Consider the following 22,548-nt stretch of genomic DNA (forward strand, 5'->3'; position numbering starts at 1 on the left):
CACACAGCCGTTCGCACAGCCGTTCATTGGCTCAAGGCTTGTTGGAGCTGTGCCAGGGGGAACAATGGCAAGGCCGGGGGATAAGGCAATGGCCCAGCTGAAGTGCATCTACACCAATGCACGCAGCATGGGTAACAAACAGGAGGAGCTGGAAGCCATCGTGCAGCAGGCAGGCTACGACTTGGTTGCCGTCACGGAGACGTGGTAGGACCAGTCTCATGACTGGAGTGCTGCAATGCCTGGCTATAAGCTCTTCAGAAGGGACAGGCAGCACAGAAGGGGTGGTGGTGTGGCTCTCTATATTAGAGAGTCTTTCGATGTTGTGGAACTCGAGGCTGGGAATGGCAAGGTTGAGTCCCTTTGGGTTAGGATCAGTGGGAAGGCCAACAAGGCTAGCGTCCTGGTCGGGGTCTGTTATAGACTGCCGAACCAGGATGAGGAGACGCATGAGGAGTTCTACAGGCAACTGACAGAAGTTGCAAAATCATCGGCGCTTGTTCTCGTGGGGGACTTCAACTTCCCTGACATATCCTGGAAGCACAACACAGCCCAGAGAAAGCAGTCTAGGAGGTTTCTGTGGAAGGTAGTTTCCTGATGCAGCTGGTTAGTGAGCCTACCAGGACTGGTGGGAGATGTGGTGGTCGGAAGCTGTCTTGGGCAGAGTGACCACGAAATGGTGGAGTTCTCTATTCTTGGCGAGGCCAGGAAGGGGACCAGTAAAACCGCTGTACTGGAGTTCCGGAGGACTGACTTTGAGCTGCTCGGGACACTGGTTGGTGGAGTCCCTTGGGAGGCGGTTCTGAAGGGCAGAGGAGTCCAGGAAGGCTGGGCGCTCTTCAAGAGGGAAATCTTAATGGCGCAGGAGCGGTCTGTCCCCACGTGCCCAAAGACGAGCCAGTGTGGAAGAAGAACGGCCTGGCTCAACAGAGAGTTGCAGCCTGAGCTTAGGAGAAAAAAGAGGGTTTACAATCTTTGGAAAAAAGTGCGGGACACTGAAGAGGACTATAAGGATGTTACGAGGCTGTGCAGGGACAAAATTAGAAAGGCCTAAGCTCATCTGGAGCTCAACCTGGCTGCTGCCGTTAAAGACAACAAAAAATCTTTTTACAAATATATCAATGCAAAACGGAGGATTAAGGAGAATCTCCATCCTTTACTGGATGCGGGGGGAAATGTGGGTAGTTAGGGTCTGGCGGCCGGAAGATGTCGCGATGTACGGAAAGGTGGAGCCCCTCCCTTGATGGACAGTAGCGTGTGGCCTGTGATGTAAGCAAGCGGAAGTGACGCTATGGGCCTCGGGTATATAACCCCATGGGACTCGACAATAAACACCATTTGCCATCCACCACATTGGTGTCTGTGAGCCGATGGACCGAGCGGCCTGGGGTTGGTCGCTGTGCCGTTCCTGAACCAGGTCGCCACTGCCCCCTGAAGGCAACAGGGAAACCTTGTTACAAAAGATGAGGAAAAGGCGGAGGTGCTTAATGCCTTCTTTGCCTCAGTCTTTAGCGGCAATACTGGTTGTTCTCCGGATACCTAGTACCCTGAGCTGGCGGAAGGGGATGGGGAGCAGGATGTGGCCCTCACTGTCCACGAATAAATGGTTAGCGACCTGCTATGGCACTTGGATGTGTGCAAGTCGATGGGGCCGGATGGGATCCACCCAAGGGTACTGAGAGAACTGGCAGAGGAGATGGCCAAGCCACTTTCCATCATTTATCTGCAGTCCTGGCTATCGGGGGAGGTCCCAGTTGACTGGTGGCTAGCAAACATGACGCCCATCTACATGAAGGGCTGGAGGGCAGACCCGGGAAACTATAGGCCTGTCAGTTTGACCTCAGTGCCAGGGAAGCTCATGGAGCAGATTATCTTGAGAGTCATCACGCAGCACTTGCAGGGCAAGCAGGCGATCAGGCCCAGTCAGCATGGGTTTATGAAAGGCAGGTCCTGCATGACGAACCTGATCTCCTTCTATGACAAAGTGATGCGCTTGGTGGATGAGGGAAAGGCTGTGGATGTGGTCTACCTTGACTTCAGCAAGGCTTTTGACACCGTCTCCCCCAGCATTCTCCTCAAGAAACTGGCTGCTCTTGGCTTGGACTGGCGCACGCTTCGTTGGGTTAGAAACTGGCTGGATAGCCGGGCCCAAAGAGTCGTGCTGAATGGAGTCAAATCCAGTTGGAGGTCAGTCACTAGTGGCGTCCCCCAGGGCTCGGTGCTGGGGCCGGTCCTCTTTAATATCTTCATCAATGATCTGGACGACGGCATTGAGTGCACCCTCAGTAAGTTCGCAGATGACACCAGGTTAGGTGCGTGTGTCGATCTGCTCGAGGGTAGGAAGGCTCTGCAGGAGGATCTGGATAGGCTGCACCGATGGGCTGAGGTCAACTGCATGAAGTTCAACAAGGCCAAGTGCCGGGTCCTGCACCTGGGGCGCAATAACCCCAAGCAGAGCTATAGGCTGGGAGATGAGTGGTTGGAGAGCTGCCAGGCAGAGAAGGACCTGGGAGTATTGGTGGAAAGTCAGCTGAATATGAGCCAGCAGTGTGCTCAGGTGGCCAAGAAGGCCAACGGCATCCTGGCTTGTATAAGAAGCAGTGTGGCCAGCAGGGCTAGGGAAGTGATTGTCCCCCTGTACTCGTCTCTGGTGAGGCCGCACCTCGAGTACTGTGTTCAGTTTTGGAGCCCTCTCTACAAGAAGGACATCGAGGTGCTTGAGCGAGTCTAGAGAAGGGCAATGAAGCTGGTGAGGGGTCTGGAGAACAAGTCCTAAGAGGAGCGGCTGAAGGAGCTTGGCTTGTTCAGCCTGGAGAAGAGGAGGCTCAGGGGCGACCTTATCGCTCTCTACAGATACCTCAAAGGAGGCTGTAGTGAGGTGGGGGTTGGCCTGTTCTCCCATGTGCCTGGTGACAGGACGAGGGGGAATGGGCTAAAGTTGCCCCAGGGGAGTTTTGGGTTAGACGTTAGGAAGAATTTCTTTACTGAAAGGGTTGTTAGGTACTGGAACAGGCTGCCCAGGGAAGTGGTGGAGTCACCATCCCTGGAAGTCTTCAAAAGATATTTAGATGTACAGCTTAGGGATATGTTTTAGTGGGGACTGTTAGTGTTAGGTTAGAGGTTGGACTCGATGATCTTGAGGTCTCTTCCAACCTAGAGATTCTGTGATTCTGTGATTCTGTGAAAACGGTACCTGAGGCACAGGCTACTTTTCAGCCTGCAGCAGACTACAGGTATGATATCATCCTTTGATATCATACCTATATCATATATCATGTTATCATATCAAGAAACGTAGAAAACTGCCTGTTGCTTCTCGGGTTTAAAGTTTTCCCTTAAAAGGTGTATGCAAAGGTGTAATCAGCTGTCTGAGTACAATTCTCATGTACACATGAGCATTTTCCTCTCCCCTTCCCAACTTGGAGTGCAACACTTTTCATCATACTGTTATAAATTCCGAGTCAACTTAGCTTTATGAGATTTATTTATGGGGTTAATAAAAGGCAAGTAAAGAGCGCTGGGTGCGCGGGGAGTCTGGGCTCCTCCAACACGCACACACGTTACATCAGGCGGCAGCTTTTTCTGCTCCTAGGCTAATACATGTTCATTACTACTTCTAGAAAAGGCAGTGTTATTATAATTAGTTCCCGGATTCCAAACCCTCCCACTGGCACATGCGTATCAGTCCCCGGTGGTCCCTCTGGGGGTCTCTCGTGCTGAAGGCTCATAGTCTTCCTCCCAGGCTTTGTCCTTGTCCTTCTCCTTTGTCCATCTTGGCTGGATATCAGGCTTGCCTCTAACTCTATACAAAAAAGAGAGAGAGGCACATCTTTCTACTCTGTCAGCTACTGGCAGACCTAGAGAGAAAAAAAAAAAGTTGTTAATTAAAAAGTAATGTTGTTTTAAGGCATTTCACCAAATATGTTAATATTTGGTAGAAACCAGACAACAAATGAAAGGGAAGAAGAAATGGTAGAAGGTACTTGCATGACCTTAATTTACACGGCAATGGACAACAACGACAACCTGCAATGATTCAGAAGTGCCTTACACCATACACCCTTGAGACAGAAAACTGGGATTCCCATATGATGTAAGGGGAGTGCAATCCCTCTCAAAATACGAGAGCCTGGGGGACGCTACTGAGTACTGAAAATGTTAAGGCTAGGCAGCACCGAACTCAACAGAGAAGGGAGGCCGAGTCTCCCTGGCTGTTCACGTAACAGACAAGAGCCTCAGCTTTTAGCCCTAAGCAACGATTCGTAGTGCCAGGCGGGGAACTAGTTCTTCTTAAGCCAGGGACCATTTCAGCATCTTTGAAGCTACAGAAAGGCTTGAAGGCTCTGTGGAATCATGCTCCTGGCGCAAAAATCTGGGGACCAGGACTGGGCAAGTGGGGCACAAGTGTGCTGGGGAGCAAGCTCTCTGGGCTGATTACCAGGGCTTTAAACTAGGTTTGATGGGGGAAGGGAGGGGAGCTAAAGGTGACAGAGAAGGGCTGGGGGAAGTCCTCACTACTGTTATAAACGGCTCAGTCTTCAAAACAGGACTATAATCAAAGGTTACAATTTATTAAAGGAATAGAGGTAAGCAAACAGCGCTGGGTGCACCGGGAATCTCTGCTCCACCAAGACGCACACCAGTTACATCAAGCAGCTGATTTTTATGCTCCTAGGCTAACACGTGTTCATTAGTGCTTCTAAAAAAAACCCAGGGTTATTATAATTAGTTTCCAGAATCCAAACCCTCCTACTGGAGCATGCGTAACAGTCTCCGGTGGTCCCTCTGGGGGTCTCTCATGCGGAAGGCTCATAGTCTTCCTCCCTCTGGTCCTTCTCCTTTGTCCAGCTTGGCTGTAAGAGACTTGTGCAGCATCCCCTGCAAGCTTTGTCTTTTAGTCGTTCTTCAGCTTTCCCCGTCTCCTTAGTCTCCTGGCCAGATACCAGAGACTTGCATAGTGTCCCATGCAATAGTCATAATAGTTAGCAGCTATTCTGACACCCCCCCCCCCCCCCAGGTATCAGAGACTTAAAGGAAAAGCCTACAAATACATTTCCTTTCAAGCTCTCTATTGACACGAATTGCTAAAACATTCCTTTGCAAGGTACAAGAACTACATACATGTACATTAATTACTCTGTTTTTCTTAGACTTGTGCTTATAGAAGGGTCTGTAGGACAGAAGGTCACATTCATCATACCATGCAGCCCTAGCGTTGTTCCATATTGACACGAATCAGATGAACACATTTCACACCACTGTCACTGTTGAAGACAGGGAAAAACTTCTGAGCTCTCCCATAGGATTGTCTGAGGGCTCCTCAGAGAAGGTAGCGTTCCCAATCCCCCATCCAGTATCTTCTTCTTGCATCCTCCCAGGGTAACTGTACCTGCTGCTTCCCTAAAGTGCTTGTGCACCAGTGCACGGAGCATGGGAAATAAACAGGATGAGCTCAAGGTCTGTGTTTGGACACGGGGCCACGATCTCGTTGCGATCACTGAGACGTGGTGGGACAGCTCGCATGACTGGAGCACAATCATGGAGGGCTACGTCCTCTTTAGGAGAGACAGGCTGGGAAAGCAAGGGGGTGGGGTTGCCCTTAAGTGAGGGAGCAATTAGAGTGTAGCCAGCTCCAGCTGGGGGAGAGTGATGGATAGGTGGAGAGCTTGTGAGTTAAAAAAAAAAAAAAAGGTGGGCTGGTATGGGAGACATGGTGGTGGGGGTCTACTACAGGTCTCCAGATCAGGAGGAGGAAGTCGATGAGGCCTTCTACGAGCAGCTGCTAGTAGCCTCACAATCACGAGCTCTGGTCCACATGGGGGACTTCAATTACCCAGACATCTGCGGGGTAAGCAATTCGAACAGGCACGAGCAGTCCAAACAGTTCCTACAATGCGTTGAGGACAATTTTCTGATGGATCTGGGAAACTGCAGGTTAGTCAGTCTCACCTGTGTCCCTGGAAAGGTATTGGAGCAGCTTGCTTGGGATGCCACCGGGGACCAGGACTGGGGACCCATCTGTTATCCATGATCACATGACAGAAACTTTATAAAACCCCAAGTTCCAAAGATGCCTGTAGGTATGTGGAATAGTACTGCCTAGATACTAAAATCTAATTACCCTTCCATTTTTCCTTGGAATTAAAAAAAAAAAAAAAAAAAGCAATCTGAAAGCTAGATGTCCGCTAGGAGGTAGTTGCAAGTCGACCAGCCATAGTCTTAAATGCAATCAAGTCAATATAAACCCCTCTTTGTAAACGGCAACTTAATTTTAAATATCTACAGAGACTTTTAGCGTCTATATTTATCAGAGAGAAATAAGGCACTGGTACAGTGGCATGCATCTGATCTATGCCATGCACTCCTAAGATATATGCCTGAGGATGAGAACCTAAAGGCATTAAACCTAAAATAGTTGGTTATGAACCTCAACTTAAGATAGGAGAGACAAATCCTAAATCTTAGTGTAAATATGCTTTTCAGTAGCTGTGTTTTGCTTATCCCCCATAGCTAAACGTGAGAAGCATTCAAGAAATCCAAGCTGGAAATGGAAAAAAAAATAAATAATAATAATAAAAAAACAAGGTCCACAGTTACAGACAAAAAAAAATATGTAAAAAATAAAATCAGACAAATCCCCTTTATTCTCTTCTACGCTGTCTTTGCCCACTTAGTGCAGAGGCATACCTTTGTAACTAGGACTTAATTCAGGCACAGGTATGATAGCTTTGCAGAATCAAACAATCAACATGCAACTTTCAGCACATACTTACTTTTCAAAGTAAACATTCAAGAATAAGAACTAATTTTTTACAAGCATTATCTAGCTTCTTTATGCTTTGCCAACTTCACCTCATTTTTACATCTCACTTCCAGGAGGCAGGCTTTTATATGAAGCTGTGTTTTCATACACTCAGAAAAAAGAAAACGAAGTGATTATATCTTTGACAAGCCAGACTGCACAAGCATGGCAATTATACCATACTGTATGTCTCCTGAGGGACGGGAGTTAATCACATCACAACATCATTTTGAGAAGATAAGCAATATCTTAGATGTTTTAAGGTTTTCCCTGTTCTGTACAACTAGCTGACCAAATTGGTGCCATAAACGATTGCTACCTGTGGAAAGCAGATTTGATTACATGAAGATAATCTATGATATTGTTCTTTAGTCTTAGTAGCGGATGCTAGTTTTGATAACATCAATATTTGGAAGAGTAAAGCATAATGTCAGAGGTCCATTAACTCAAATCTCTCTTGGGTTTCTATTTTGAAGTGGTCTTTGCAATAACTTCTTAGGTGGGATCAAAATTTGTTGTCAGTGTTTGAGTTAAGTGATTGCTGGACACTATGCTCAGTACAATGATTATTACTTACAAAACTCCATAACTTCAAGAGGATTCTGAGAGATCTGTAGAAATAATTTACGTAAGTATTCTGTGGAGGTCAAAGTTAGCTTTATTCTCCCTCAACTCTCTATTTATAAAGGAGAGGTAGTGCTACTGCCATGCCCAAACCATATAAATCAGGGACACATTAAACTACTTAGCCCCACTTTTCTACTATGAACTGAGAACTTGGTGCCTTTAAATAATTGAGACAAGCAGTGTACACAAGAATCATGTCTCTTTTCTCTTTTAGTCCCCATGAGTCTCCCTGAGGTCACTGTCCTTTGCCTGGGACATGTCACCATCAAAGAACATATTCGAACATATTCTTTTCAGACATTTACAGAGGTCTTTGCATGAAAACAAGAAAAAGCATAAAGTATTTTTATGGAGATTCAAAGGGAAAATCCTGGTCCCACTGAAATAAAGGATGGTGTTAACCATCCCCTTACCTCTATCCTATAAAGCCAGGACAGGCAGAGAAAAAGAAACAAGGAGAACTATTCTTTTAAAGCCTCTTACTATAAGAGGATTTAATGTTTAATTAGCACCTAAATCTCACTGCCTAAATTCTACTACGATTCTTCTGCTGGGATTCTTCATTGGTGTATAGCAGTCTAAGGTCCCACCTTGCCACCACTACCCAAATGGCATAGATTTTTTTTCCAACTGCCTAATTGATGATGACCATTTTCAGAGATGATTCAGTGAAAGCTTCTCAGACACCTATAGATCTGTGCTGACACAGAGAGACTATGAGGCTCTTTCAGAGTCATTACCTAATTTTAAATGCCTCATTATAGGTCTATGATATTGCTATCTGCCTACACAATCTTTTGAGGTGATGGAGAAAAATAAGCACTTTAAAGGATAATATATGTAGGTACTACATGCCATACCAAATAAAGATGTCTCACAACCCTAAAAGAAAAAAAAAATTGTTTTTCTCCACTGTCTCTAAAGGTACCCTTGGAAAATTATTTCACATGTAGATAACTGCTGTTTAGATTTCCCATTTGTCAGTGAAAACTTCGCTAGATTTAAGCGTCTTTCACCTGCCTTGTGTATGCTTCACCTCCTTGCTTTGGAGTCCCATGCTGCTTCCATTTGTAGAACAGGGCAAGATGCATTGTCTCAAATAACCGCACAATAACATCATCTCTGAAGCTTGATAGAATCCCAAACATTTGTGCTGATTCCCATTGGGAACCTGTAAGCAATGACAAAGAACAATCATCTCAAAACAAAGCCTTTTCATTTAGTGTTAACACAAGAGAGACCCCAAAGGTGTTTTACCACATGCTCCATCACAAGTTACAAAAAAAAAAAAAAAGCTTCACTCTCCAGACTCTGAAACAAACAAATAAACAAACAGAAGGCACTCACTCCATCAGAGAAAGAAAACCACAACCTGCAAGTTTTCATTAATTTTATTTACACAAGACATGTGCAGTCAAAAATATACATCGTTCATATTCCAGAAGGTCTTCCCTGTGGGCTAATCCCTTACAGGACATGTTCCATTGGCTGTCACCAGCATTTGTTAAAGGGCTGTTAGGAATGTTTTAACAATTCGTGTCAATAAAGAATAGTCCTGTCTGCCTCTGAGTCCTGCACTGGCAATTTAATTCTTGAACCACAGATGCAGTGTGTCCCAGTCTCCCCCTCATTCTAGTCAATTTATCAAGTCTTCAGAAAATACTCCTCAAATTTATGAACCTGTTTGCCTTTGTTATTCCGGACTTCTATTTCTAACAGTTACAGCCTTTTTTTTTTTTGTCTTCTTCAAGATTAACTTAACACTGCTATAGGTGTGACTGTCCCTGTGAATGGCTGTTGAGGAATGTTTTAATTACTCGTGAAATATCAATAAGAAAGCTATTTGTGTTTGTATGAAGTCTTTGATGTCTGGGGGTTTCAGAACAACTGATAACAACTAGTGACTGTTATGGGATACTATGCAAGCCTCTGATATCTGGCCAGGTGGCCAAGAGATTAAGAAGAAGCAAAAAAGAAGCTGAAAGACGGCTAGGAGACAAGACCTGCAGGGGATGCTGTGTAAACTTGACACGGTGCCAAGGAAGTACAAAGGGGAAGGACAAGAAAATAACTTGGAGAGGAAGACTACGAGCCTTCAGCATGAAAGACCCCCAGAGGGACCACCGGAGACTGATGCGCATGCTCCAGTAGGAGGGACTGGACCCTGAAAGCTAATTATAATAACCTATTTTTTTTAGAAGTAGTAATGAATATGTATTAGTCTAGGAGCATAAAAATCAGCTACTTGATGTAACTGGTGTGTGTCCTGGTGGAGTGGAGACTCCCGGTGCACCCAGCACTGTTTGTTTACCTCTATTCTTTTAATAAATCCTATTTTTTTATTTAATCCTATTTTGAAGATTGAGCCATTTCTAACAGGGCTAACCTGTGCACATATCTATTACAGTGTATAATCAGTAACACAGTCTAATGAAAGAGAAAAAGAGATGAGACATCTCACTCATGCTTCTGAATCAGTGCCACAAAACAATTCTGCAAAATGGACAGGAAAGCTGCTTACTATATGAATGGAAGGTTTCTCCAGGATACAAATACTCAATTTTTAAAAACCAGCAAATCTCTCTTGGGTGTATGAAGTGGTCTCTTCTATAAAATTTGCTGCTTGAGAGTAAGTTCACTAAGTGTAAGCATCAAAACCTGTTTTTCTTCTTTAAAAACAAAGTGAAACTAGGGAAAATAGTTTGGATGGAGATGTTAGTAAACATAGGTATCTGCATTTAGAAGGACAGGTTGAGTGTTTTTGTGCTATACTGCACCAGTCCTACCCTACATTCTATTCATTGCCTTTTCTCCTGCTAAGTAAGCGTCTGAGAAAACACTTTCCTCTCTATTGATCTTCTTAGGGCTTCCATAACCTCCTTGTTCCTCAGGCTGTAGATCATGGGGTTCAGCATGGGAAAGACCACAGTGTAAAATACAGCAATTATTTTGTCTGTGTCTGGTGAGTAGCTGGAGCTAGGTCGTAAATAAGTGAAGAAGAGGGAGCCGTAAAATAAGCCAACAGCCATCAGGTGGGAGGTGCAGGTAGAGAAGGCTTTGTGCCTGCTCTCTGTGGCATGAAACTGAAGGATGGTGCCAAGGATGCAGGCATAGGAGATGATGATGATCAGGAAGGTGCTGGTTTGTATAAAGCCACACAAGGTGAAGAGGAGAACCTCATTGATGTGTGTTTTGGAGCAGGAGAGCTCCAGCAGTGGGGGAATGTCACAGAAGAAGTGGTTGATGGTGTTGGAGCCACAGAACGACAGGGTGAACACAAAGCTCGTGTGGACCAGTGAGGTCAGAACCCCACTGAGATAAGCCCCAGCTACCATGAAGGCGCAGGCCTGGCGGGACATGGTAATGGTGTAGAGAAGAGGATGACATATGGCCACGTAGCGGTCATAGGCCATCACAGCCAAAATGAGGCACTCAGCATCAGCGAGGGCAGCGAAGAGAAACATCTGTGTTGCACAACCAAAGAAAGAAATGGTCTTCCGCTGTGCTAACAGATTCAACAGCATCTTGGGAGCAATAGCAGATGAATAGCTGAGGTCTAAGAAAGATAAATTGCTTAGGAAATAGTACATGGGGCTATGAAGACAGGCATTGAGCCAGACGAGCACAATGATGCCAGCGTTGCCCACCAGCGTGGTGATATAGATGAGCAGGAAGAGCCCAAACAAAGGTAACTCCACCTCCAGATGGTCACTGAAACCCAAGAGAATGAACTCGGTCACTGCAGTGTGGTTTTCTTCAGGCATTTCCCTCCTTCACATCTGCCCTTTTGGTAAGCGTTGTCCAAGGGATCATTGGTTGTTCCTAAAGCTTGAGCCACAATCAAGCAGGGTTCGTCCCTGTCTGCTCAAGAGACTTAAAGGTAGCACAATTATTTTACACACAATATCAAAAGGAGAAAGTGGTGATGTAAAGCATACTCAGACGTAAAACCTGAGGAGGACAAAGAGAAATTAGGAAACAATTCCATGAGAAGTTCTTCCTCTTATAGCAGATAGATTCAATGACATGTGCATGACATAGACGTTCTTAGATGGGTATTTTGAAATACTTAAAGCCAAAACAGTATATCAATGAGTGTTTTATATGTTGCATTGCTAAAAAAAAAAAACAAAACAAAACAAAACAAAAAAACAAACAAACAAACAAACAAACCAGCACATTACTTCCTACATGAAATAAGCATTAGATGTTTGGGTGAGTGAAGCATAGGGTTCAGCCACAATTTAGGGTTAGTAATGTTCATTTTTGCTTTCGTGTTGAATATTGTTCCTCATATTTTCTTTCTTTTTAAATGCTTAACATAAATATGAGATTTGGGGGATAGAGCCTCTTCTTTGACATAGGTCAAATTTAGAACTACATTAAGTCATCAAAATGGGAAAAAAAAAAAGTAATGTTTTTAATATTGAACCTTTAAAAAAAACTCACATACTTTGCTGTTGCTACTGTTGTTGAAGCTATAAACTGAACTTAAATTATGCTGTCAAAGGTATCCCTCAGAACACAATCCTTCAAATACATTCTCCAGATAATCAGGTTTGGGTGCTAGTTTCACCTTTGGAATAGAAATTATGAGTTTAACTTTACCATGCAAACGTAAAGACTGATTTCTGCTTCTATCAACATAAATTTAAGTAAGGATAGATTTTTTTGTTCACATTTTTACTTACAAAAGGAGATGTAATAAAGGATATGCTGCCAGAAGTCACTGAAATAACTGCAGATTTCAATGCTGTGCAGACAAAAAAATACCATGAAAACAGAAATGTCAACATCCCTCCAAAAACCCCCAAACAAAAACAACAGCAAGAAAAATCTATGAACCCTTCGGGATAAGCAACCAAATGCACTTCAAAAATAAATCTTTTACTATATATAGTAAATAAACTATGCAATAAGTTAGGCTTGATGCGGGCATACAGAAAAGCAGATTCTCTTCCCAATTGTGTTTCCAGACCCTGTAGATGGAAGAATTTGCACACCCATTTAGCTGCCTAAATGTCAGTTTGAGTCATATCAAGTCCGTGTGTAAACACAAGATCATTTATAATCACTTCTTTCCTTGGTTTACTGCCAGGGAAGGAAGCCTGGTTGACCAGCACAAATTCATCACCAGGCTTTCTGATAAGCAAACCTGAGTAAGCTGAATCTCACCCGGAACATATCAATGGGATCTTCTCTTCCAAGACTTTTCTACTGTCAGGGGAAAGAGGACAAATTAAAAGGTTACCTCTGAATCATCTTATCTAGCATCTGAATCACCTTCTGCACTTGTGTCTTCCTTCATTCTGTAAGAACCTAGAGTGTTTAAGGTTGTCATTTAAACCCCCTGATTTCTGGTCCTGATGAGGGGTGACACACAGCCATTCCTGGAGTTTTAGAAGAAGTTAAAAATGCTGTAAGAAAGCAGAGATTATTTCCCCAAAGCAGGAACCTAGATAGCGAGGAACAAATAAGCAACATCCCCATGCCTTATGGCTAACCACAGTGCGTAATCCCTTTCACAAGCCAGGCAAACTTCGCCTTAAAATGAAACAGAGTTAGTTGCCAGCCTTGCTGGATGGATGGTACAAAACAAGGATGTTGAGGGGACCACAGCAATAGTCCCTTTTTTTTTTTTTTTTCAAACATGACAATTTATACACATGTTGTTCACATCTCACCTCCCTTGAGGCAGTCTGTGCATGAAATACAGTTCATTCAGCTACACTGGATGTGTGAGAATGTGGAGTTTTTATTCACAGCCTTTGGTAGGTTGAATCTTTTCCTACTGCTTCACTTCAAAATAAACCTTTTAAAATATACAGAAAACAGTCACTTTCTTTTGAAGTCTTCTACCAGCATGCCTGTGGTACCAGTCATTTCTGCAGGAGGTTCTCTTCCCAACATCTGCCACTGGTGAGTAACATGCTGGCCATGCTACAACTGTGTCCACCTCATCACCCAAAGTCAGGGAAAAGAGGCATTCCTAGACACCAATTCATCCAGCCTACCTCAGACAGTTGTGTCTGCTTCTTTCACATTCAGCACAGGAAAATTCATTCTTCTTTTGTCCAACCATTCAAATGTGGAGAGTGATACACCAGCCCTGTACAGGGATTTCAGATATGCTATTGAAAAGCACTCAGTTTCCTCATTGTTTATATTGTCACTTCCATCACGTTAAACACTCAAAGGGTGTATGGCTACAAGTCTCTAATGCTATGTTTTCCTGAGTCTTTGGTGAGATTTCTTAGGAGAAATAAGAACAACCACCACCATACCAGAAATAATTATTAACTCTCTCAGTTCAAGTTTTGGCTGGAGGAAGAAGAAGAAAAAGGGATATCAAGAGTCAGGAGAAGTATGTGGTCCTCTCCTCCTCCCCTTTTCCACCACCTGTAGCATCATCTTGGTTAGTCATTTGAACAGAAATATAATGGAAACTTCATCTACACTCTGCAAAACACATTAAGCTTTTTCATGGAAAGGGACCTTAATGGTATTAAGAAGTGGCAATAATTGCTATTTTTTCCAGTAGCTGAAGGAACCAGCCATGGAAGGCTGAAGCGATGCCCCAGTCAAACACTGATATTTGTTCTTCCCCGTTAAACACCAAACCCAAGTCAGACCTACCTGTGGGCGGTATGAGGACATCCTTGCACAAAAGCTGTTTTTGTAGGCAATGGGAAGGATTTATCACAGTGCCAGTGAGACACCAGGGACACGTTCCCTGTTGCATCTTCAGCTTTATTACCTCATGGAGAAAGGACAGCTAAGCTCTTGCTATTTTCTCCTTTCTTGGGCACAGAACTGACATCTGTACAGTGCAATTTACTGCACAGCTGTTCCTGATTTTGGTGAAGAGGGTGACAGTCATAATGTGGAAGTCCAGCTGCTTGAAACTGAGTTTTGAATGGTTTGGGTTTGTTTTTAGGAGGAATTTTAATTGTCTCCTCATTTGTGAGCCACAGATGATCTATATTAAGGTTTTCCCCCATGAATTCCTAGGTTTGAAGGGGCTTTGTCTTTTTATAAATTAAATGACACAACTGAAATTGCTATCAGGGTAGAATTAACCTGAGATACTATTCATCCACGTGAAAGTTACTCGTCTAAGTCTTATGTAGCTGTTTACACTCTTCCCATAGTCCATGGGGCATGATTAGTGGGACATTTATTCTGCCCATGTGGGAGAAGGCGCTCTGAAGATGCTTGTTTCTGATTTTGAAAGGTACTTGTTTCTACTTACTGACTTAAAAGGCAGCCAGGATACCAAACCGTAGCCCCCTGAATTCAAGTGAGAGCAATCTGTCCTCAGAAATCACTTGTTGCCACTAATGGAAAAACCTGAAGCTGGGCAAATTGAGCCCTGCCTCGTAATGACCAAAAAGCGTCCTTGTTACAGATGGAAGAGAACAGAATGAAGACAGACATTTGACAGCAGATCTTGAATGCAACACAGAAAGGGGAATGGTAACATTTAGGAAAGAAGCAACTGCTGGAAAAGCATATGCATGTGAAATACTGATGTTGGAAGAAAAAAAAATGAAAAAAGGGTGATTACTCACCATCTCAGGAAAGGAGGGCAGAGTGCTGGTCTGCAAGAGAAAGAGAAATCATTCTGAGGATACTACATGTAGAATTTCCCCTTTGTAAACAGAGAAATGAAACACACACCTGATGAGATGTGATACCATCTCTTCTGAAGTAAGAGAACAAGATATTGATGGAACTGAAAGACACAAAAACCCATAAAAGTCAAGTGAACCATAATTGATAGATGTCATACAACCCCCTCCTTGTTCCTAATGAAAGTCCAATAATCAACCAAAACAACATGTTTTTCTAGGCTGTTCTTTCAAATATAAGTTTTTCAGCTCTGTATTTACTGTGAAGCTGGATTTGACAAGGCTAAAAATATTAAAGCAACAAACTAAAAACAGCCCCTTTTGGGACTCCAGAAATTACCCTCACCAGAATTGACCTACAAGGAAAACTACCTGCAGATGGTCATCCCAGGGTCCTCCATGAGCCTTTCAGAGGTCCCCATGAGCCTCTGCAGAGCCTTCTGTGTTCCTCAGCTCCATGTCCCTTCTTCTTCTCCCTGAGCTCATCTGTGAACCATCGCATGCTGCATAGGTCTCTCCACGTGCCTTTGGAGGTGTCTCAGAAACCTTCATTGGTGGTTTGTAACAGAACCCTGGGTGTTTCTCTGGGTGACCTCAGGTCCCATTGTGCACCTCTGGACCAGGCAAGGACTGGAAGTGCTTCTCAGATCCTGACCTCAGCTCTTGACCTCTCGGTACTCCTCAGCCCAAACCATGTTATTACCTTTGCTTTGCTTTCTCTGCAGTTATTTTCAGGGAGAATTTCCTGGGAGAAGCAAGTACCCATTGAACCCTGCTTTTCAGCACAAACAAGATGCTGACTGATGACTTTGGTAACTGGATGCCAGGTGCACCCAAGCCCATTGGCACTGGTTGTGGGCTGAAAGTTGCTCCTTAATTCAGTCCCAGGTTTCACCATGTCCTTGACCAGGGGTTAAAGCAGCAGCTGCACTGCCCCTCTGGGGGGATTTGGGTTTCAGGGTCTGCAGTGTTGCAGGTTGATGCCTGGGCTTCAGTTGTTTCAGCAGTTGTTTCAGCCCAAACCACTGGATGGGGTAGAAATGCTGCAGGGCTTTTTTGTCCCCACACGACTCACTTAGGCCAAGGGGCATGGAGGACTGGCTTCCTCCAGTTGGTTTGGGGTTGCCTGTTGTACACTGCTGTAATAAAAGAGAATCTTGGAGTGGCTTTTAAGAGTTTAAAACTTTAGAGTTGTCTTTAAGAAACTCCTGAAGTCTGATCAAGACTACTATACTCAGAAAGATGGCCTTTGGGAATGCCGAAGTTGGCTGGAGATTTCAGAAATCCCAGAATCCCAGAATGGTTGAGGTTGGAAGGGACCTATGGAGATCACTTAGTCCAAAAGCCCCCTGTTCAAGCAGGGTCACCTACATCCAGCCTGGTTTTGAGTATCTCCAGAGATCTGCCTAAGTCTGCTGAGGACTAAGTCTTAAAGTTGACTTTAGAAAAATCCTGAAGTCTGCTAGAGACTTCAAGGAATGTGTCAAGTTGGTTTAGGAAAGTGTTGAAGCTGAGATAGGAAAGTCTACATGAGACTCTAAAGGTAGTCTTAAAGTCAACTTTAAGAACACTATATATTTATATAAAGTTATCCATATTTATAGGTAACACACAAAATGTACAAAGAAGTCTCTGCCTTACCAGGGACAGCCTGTGGCCTGATGCCTTTCCTCAACTACCCTCTCTGTACCTGTTGGGTATTTTGGTGATCCCTATGCAGATATGCAGCCCATAACATCACCCCCGCAGTGCTTTAACTAGTTCAGCACCACATCTTGGATGTTAACCCTCAAAACTGTTAACAAAGGACAAAGTTTTCTCACAGGACAACACAGCAGCAAAAATATAGTGAAAAAGCCAAACGGTTGATGAGCCCATCTCTCAGGTATGCAAAAGGTTTTAAAAGTCTCTGGCAGAGGAAAAAAAAGAACTGTTAATCCAAGTGGTGATAAGAGTGCATCATCCATAAACATTGTCACAATCTCTGCCTTATAAGATCTACCCAAACCACTCATTCCTGCTCTACCAATCAGGAAGATTTAGAAATACATCCATAAAATAGGCAGGCATGCACAACTGCTGCACAGGTAAAAGAAAAAACACAAAGTGGAGTAAAATAAAGTGCTTAAAGCAAAAAATTGTTAAAAGAAGAGCTTGTGCTTATTGTATTTTTGTTTTTACTACGTTATTTTAGCTAGTTAATATTGCAAGCATTTACCAGTTTATAGTCACAGAGCCCTCATTTCAGGAAATCTCTTAAGCATCCATTGAAGTCCCGTCCACTTCCATACATCTCAAACATGCCTAAGTCTCCCTTTCAGGAAAACAGGAGCATTAGCTTAAGATAGTGAAAAGAATAAGATAGAAAATAGAAAACGTGAGGGGAAACATTTGTGCCTCTTCCACATGGATTGCCAAGAGGAAGACACAAGGCAGAGAACAGATCAGCCAGTGCCCAGAGACACTGATGGCAAGGCAGGCCAAGCCTTTAAATCAAGTTTACATTAATGAACACTTCATTAACCTTATGGTGACTCCAAATGCAGTCTTTAATATCCAAATGTTCACAAGATAGAAAATGCATTAGCAATATTCTTTTAGCTGTCAGTGATGTGACGTTACCCTTTATAACTCAGAAACTGCCAAGTGACACCAGCACAAACCCTGACACAGCAGCAACAAAGCAGGAAACTTAATTTAAAGCAAATTCACTGCAGAAATGAGGTGTATCTTATTAACAAACACAAAGAAATTGGCTGCTTGAGAACTTTTACAGCATGTAAAAGATGCACCATGCATGAACATGGTGGTTATTTTTTTTTTTCTTCAGCCAGGCACTAAACCTAACTAAAATGTTGGTGACTTTCCGATAGGTGAAGAATAGCAAAAACTGATTCTATCTTCAGTTTGACTTTGGGCAAGGTCTGGAGGAAGATGCTGGTACCACCTGGGCTATGCAGTGATTTAATCTCTGTACAGAGACCTGTGCTCCATTTCCCCCGAGTCCTCTCTCCTGGTGGACTAGATGCAGCATCAGATGAGAGAAGCATGTAGCGCATTTAGCACGTGATGTCCAGGCACATGTATAGAGCTACTGTATTTACATTTCCCTGTATATACATCTTATTCTTTAAATGCATAAATCCAATCATGACAGGTGATGTTTGTTTATATCAGATTCTGGAAAATCCACTCTCAGGCCAAGGCAGCATCTTTGACTGGAGTGGCAGGGACCTGGGAGCATCAGATATGCCCACCAAAACACAGCATGGGCACACAAATACATCCCTGGGAAACCTCAAAAAGATGGAGGTCAACGTGGTGTGGATGTGTATTTGTGCCCAATCTGTACTGTTGCTATTTTAGAATAGCAGCAATAATAGACAATTTGAACAATTTCTGCTGAAATAATAAAAGTAAAAAACACATTCTTAGAAAAATGCAAGAAATTATCTTAAGGAAAAGTGACCACATTTGGCCAGTGCTGCTCTGAAGGAGGGCAACTGCCTAAAAGCCACAACAATCCATATTTAGGAAGTCTTTACAAAAACTGGCACCTCTTCAAGGCTGGCAGAGTAATTCCTGAGGATGGTGCCTCCATCAAACACACGGGCAGTGTTGGTGTCCATCCACTGGTGCCCTTCTCCGGGCAGGTAGATATCTCGCCATGTTTGCCCTTTTTCTGTTATTGGGGCCACCAAGACCTGCAGTGAAAAAGAGAGAAAGAAAAAAATAATTTTGCAGATGGAGTGTTAGCTGGGTCATTGCAGAGAAAGTCAGAACCTTTGTCTAACAGCTGCAAATGAGATTGTCCTTGTGTGCAAGCAGCAGAAGCCACAGCCACTGTGGTCAAGGCTTCCACAATTGCCGTGAGAAGTGATGCAATGGCCTTTGTTGGACTGAGCCTTGAGAGTCTGTCCAGCCTGTATTTTGTGAGAAAAATCACCTCTGGAGTCCATCTAATGCATGTTTTGCAAGAAGGGTTGTTAGGCACTGGAACGGGCTGCCCAGGGAGGTGGTGGAGTCACCATCCCTGGAAGTCTTCAAAAGACGTTTAGATGTAGAGCTTAGGGATATGGTTTAGTGGGGACTGTTAGTGTTAGGTTAGAGGTTGGACTCGATGATCTTGAGGTCTCTGCCAACCTAGAAATTCTGTGATTCTGTGATTCTGTGAAAAAGCCTCCAGGATCCACCCAGCTCATATTTTTAAAAAGACCCAAACTGAAAAAAAAAACCACCACAATCAGAAATAGGGTGTTTGTTTAAAACAAAGCTCCTGCTTCCAGGTTGAGCAGGACAGGATGGATGCAGGGAGGCTGTGAGTGGGCTCAGGCTCATATGAAGCAGCTTTTGAGGAGGTTTTATGGAGCTATGGTGGGAATTGGTGGCACAGAATCAAGGGAGAGACATCTCCATGCCACGTAGATTTGTGACTGGGACATGAATTTCTCTTTTCTCCAGTCACCCATTGCTTGGGGGTAATCTGATTTGGACAAACCCTTCATTGTGAGTTAATAAATGAAGTCAAACACTACCTGGCAGCGAGACAAGCAGAAACTTGTATTTTAATTAGAAATGATCATGCTATGGGAGCTTTAGATGTGGGCTGCCATAAAGCTGGGCTTCAAAAGCCCTCTGCCTAGGGCTCCTCTCCAGGAGATCTGGTCTGGATTCAGGTTAGATAAGCTCTAGGAACAACCTGTGCTCAATACACATAATACAAGTTATTGATTTTCAAGCAACAGGTTCACTTTTCATTCATCATTCTGTGGACTCGAGGCTCCTTTGGAAATGCAAGAGATGTAGCTGCTCAGCGCCCAGAAGTGCTCATGGAAGTCCTGGCTCGTGGCCTTAGTACATGGGCAATTGCATAAAAAGCATTAAAAAAATAATAATAAAAAAATAAAAAAAGTAAAAGCATTTAAAATGTCCTTTTGTGTCACAAATCAGTGAGTCCCATTTGGAGATGTGTCATAAGGAGAAGCGTGTTCTGTTTGCTCCTCTACAGTGGCTTAGTCAGGGTAATACAGTCCCCAATGAACTTTACAGATTTTTTTCCCCTTCAAATTGTGGGAAAGACTATCCCATTGCTGGAGTCCTCTATACAGGAAGAAGGGGTTCGTGAGGGCTTTTTCACCCTTTACTGAAACAAACAAAACAAAACAACAAAAAAAAGGTCTCAGTATTCTGAGGATATTTATACTTGATAAATTATTTTACTTCAGAAACTGAAAGAGGTTTTCAGAGCCCTAAATTAAGCCTTTTTCAAGGAAAACACAGGCTTTCTGAAAAGGAAAAATGAACAAAAAAAGGGAGGGGGGGAATAAATCAGCCACTTTGGCTTAAATTTAAAGCTGCTGTTTGCATTTGTGCTGTACTGAATGCACATGGTGAAGAAAGAGAGAATGAAAAGATAAAAATAAAACTCCAGGAAAGCCAATAATGGAAAAAATAAAGGATAAAAAGCAGAAATAGTGTAAGAAATGTATGCATCATTCATTCTTAAATCTGCTTTTTGAGGTCTTGGTCAATCCCCACACTGTACATCAATGCTCCTTGAGCAGCATTACCCCAAAGGAGGCAATGTGGTGTTTAGCTCCCTTTAGGGGACAGTTTTGGACCCTTGTGGCCTTTATAGATATGTTTGGAGCATGACCTGGCTTCCCAGTCTCTTGCAATATCCAGTTTTGCCAGGCAGACAGTGCTGATGGGAAGTGATGCTGCATGTGCTGATAATTTTTTGCTGACCGAGTGCCACTTGTCTCTTTGCCATTACATTTCAACATCTTGTGCTGGAAGGATTCAACAGGTTGTAAGTATGCTGCCAAGACATGTGGACTACAGAGATCTGGCTGTAATAAATGTACAAATCCACCTGAAAAAAAAAAAAAAACACGTGGATTTCAAAGCAGGGCTATCCTCCCACCTCAGAGTTACTCCTCAAAAAGGTGTGGGAGACAGCTCAGATGGCAGAATATGATGGTGATAGCACAAAGCCATGTTTCTGAGCTCCCTGCAGCAGATGCTTACATCCAGATCAATGCTCAAAAGGTTTATCCCAGCATCCTAATGCTTAGCCTTGCCTCAAACCACGCCAGGACAGAACCACCTTATGTAATAACCACCACTTTCCAGTAATTAATTATTAGTGGCACTCCAAATGGCACCAGGCAGGTTTTGGAGCACATTTCCATTCTTCCAACTTCCCAAGTCATCCTGGAAGTCAGAACATCCCCATCTGGATTCTTCCCCTGCCAGCTCAGGCTCCTTTTGAAGTGAAATCAGACAAGATTTTGCTGGCCTCACATGACACTTTATCAGAAGTGCTTGGCCCTGCAATACTGATGGAGCAGACCTGATATTTTACCGTATTTCGGGAGCTTTCAGCCAAACCATAGTTCGGCATCTCCAGGGAGAGATGATTTTGCAGTATTTTACTGGAAATCTAACACAGGCTAACACAGACCAGACCATTTTGATTACATCAGGGATTCTTCATTTTGAGTGATTTTGGGGGAAGTAGCTAAGCTTTAGCTTGCTTGCAGTTACAACCTGGATATGCACCCTACAGGGCATCAGGACAGAAATGTCTCTTCTGCACAATGCCACTCAAATTCACTTGTGCTAAGGATTTATATGTTTTAAAACATCCTACCTGATTTTGATTTTTACTTTAAAAGAGAAACAGAAAGATATTTTAAGAATTTCCTGCAGTGAGGCAAAGTTTCCTTAAAAAAATAAACATCCACAAAACAACATACACAATGAACCTGAAGAATTTGTGTTAAGAAACTCAAGCTTGGAAATCCTATATCACAGTATCTACCGGAGGCAGCAAGCAGGACCTGAGAAGATAACTCTGCAACACAAGCTGCCCTGATGTTAAAACTACAAACTCACTGCTGATGAACTTTGATTTTGAGTTTTGGATATTTTTTAGGAGACTGTGTCCCCTCCTTGGCCTCATCCCTATGCAAAGGCAGCACAAAGTGTTGCTGCAATTCACAGAGGATTATGCTCCCCCCCATGTTACCCCTTTGGGAGAATTGTCTCCACATTCCCCACCTCATCTCCAATGAGAAATTCATCCTCGATGGTGAAAGCGGTTGGGTCTGTTGGGCTGAGCCACCACGCCGGGCGGAAGATGGGGTACCCCAAACGCAGCCACTCCTCGCTGTATTTTAGGATGAGTGGCACCACCAAGTCCCGGTGCCTCTGTATGCACTGCCGGGTAAGGTTCAGGACCTGCATGAGAGATACATGGCAATCCCTTCACTCCAAAAACACGGAAAAACAATACATGCATTTCCTTAGGGAGAGAAATCGCTGAACTGCAAGATCCTGATGGCAGCCAAAGGTGGTTGATATGGTTGATTTTTACCCATTTCAATATAAAAGCTGAGGACATCAGCTGGTGGGTGATATCCTCCAGAGTGCTGATATCCTTAACCAAAACAAACAACCCTTTTGCTGCTAGTAAAGAGATACGAT

At 43.6% G+C, this 22,548-nt stretch overlaps 1 protein-coding gene across 3 annotated transcripts in view; it reads right to left on the reverse strand.

Moving 5' to 3' along the window:
• Positions 1-3,463: 3,463 nt before the first annotated feature.
• The window catches only part of LOC101803082 (olfactory receptor 5AS1), a 34,439-nt gene continuing 15,354 nt past the window's right edge, over positions 3,464-22,548 (reverse strand). Inside the window, exons 13-19 of one of the 3 annotated variants that reach the window (XM_027459157.3) lie at positions 22,123-22,302; positions 15,430-18,761; positions 15,107-15,161; positions 14,998-15,027; positions 13,441-13,535; positions 12,118-12,179; positions 3,464-8,597 (exon numbers count right to left, since the gene is read on the reverse strand). In XM_027459157.3, coding sequence (XP_027314958.2) covers positions 18,588-18,761; positions 22,123-22,302 — 354 coding nt within the window. In that variant the 3' untranslated portion in view covers positions 3,464-8,597; positions 12,118-12,179; positions 13,441-13,535; ... (1 more) ...; positions 15,107-15,161; positions 15,430-18,587. The other 2 variants (XM_038180433.2, XM_072038663.1) reach the window with 2 other exon arrangements.

The sequence above is a fragment of the Anas platyrhynchos genome, chromosome 5 (assembly GCF_047663525.1).
Source record: "Anas platyrhynchos isolate ZD024472 breed Pekin duck chromosome 5, IASCAAS_PekinDuck_T2T, whole genome shotgun sequence".
In the NCBI taxonomy this organism is placed as follows: domain Eukaryota; kingdom Metazoa; phylum Chordata; class Aves; order Anseriformes; family Anatidae; genus Anas; species Anas platyrhynchos.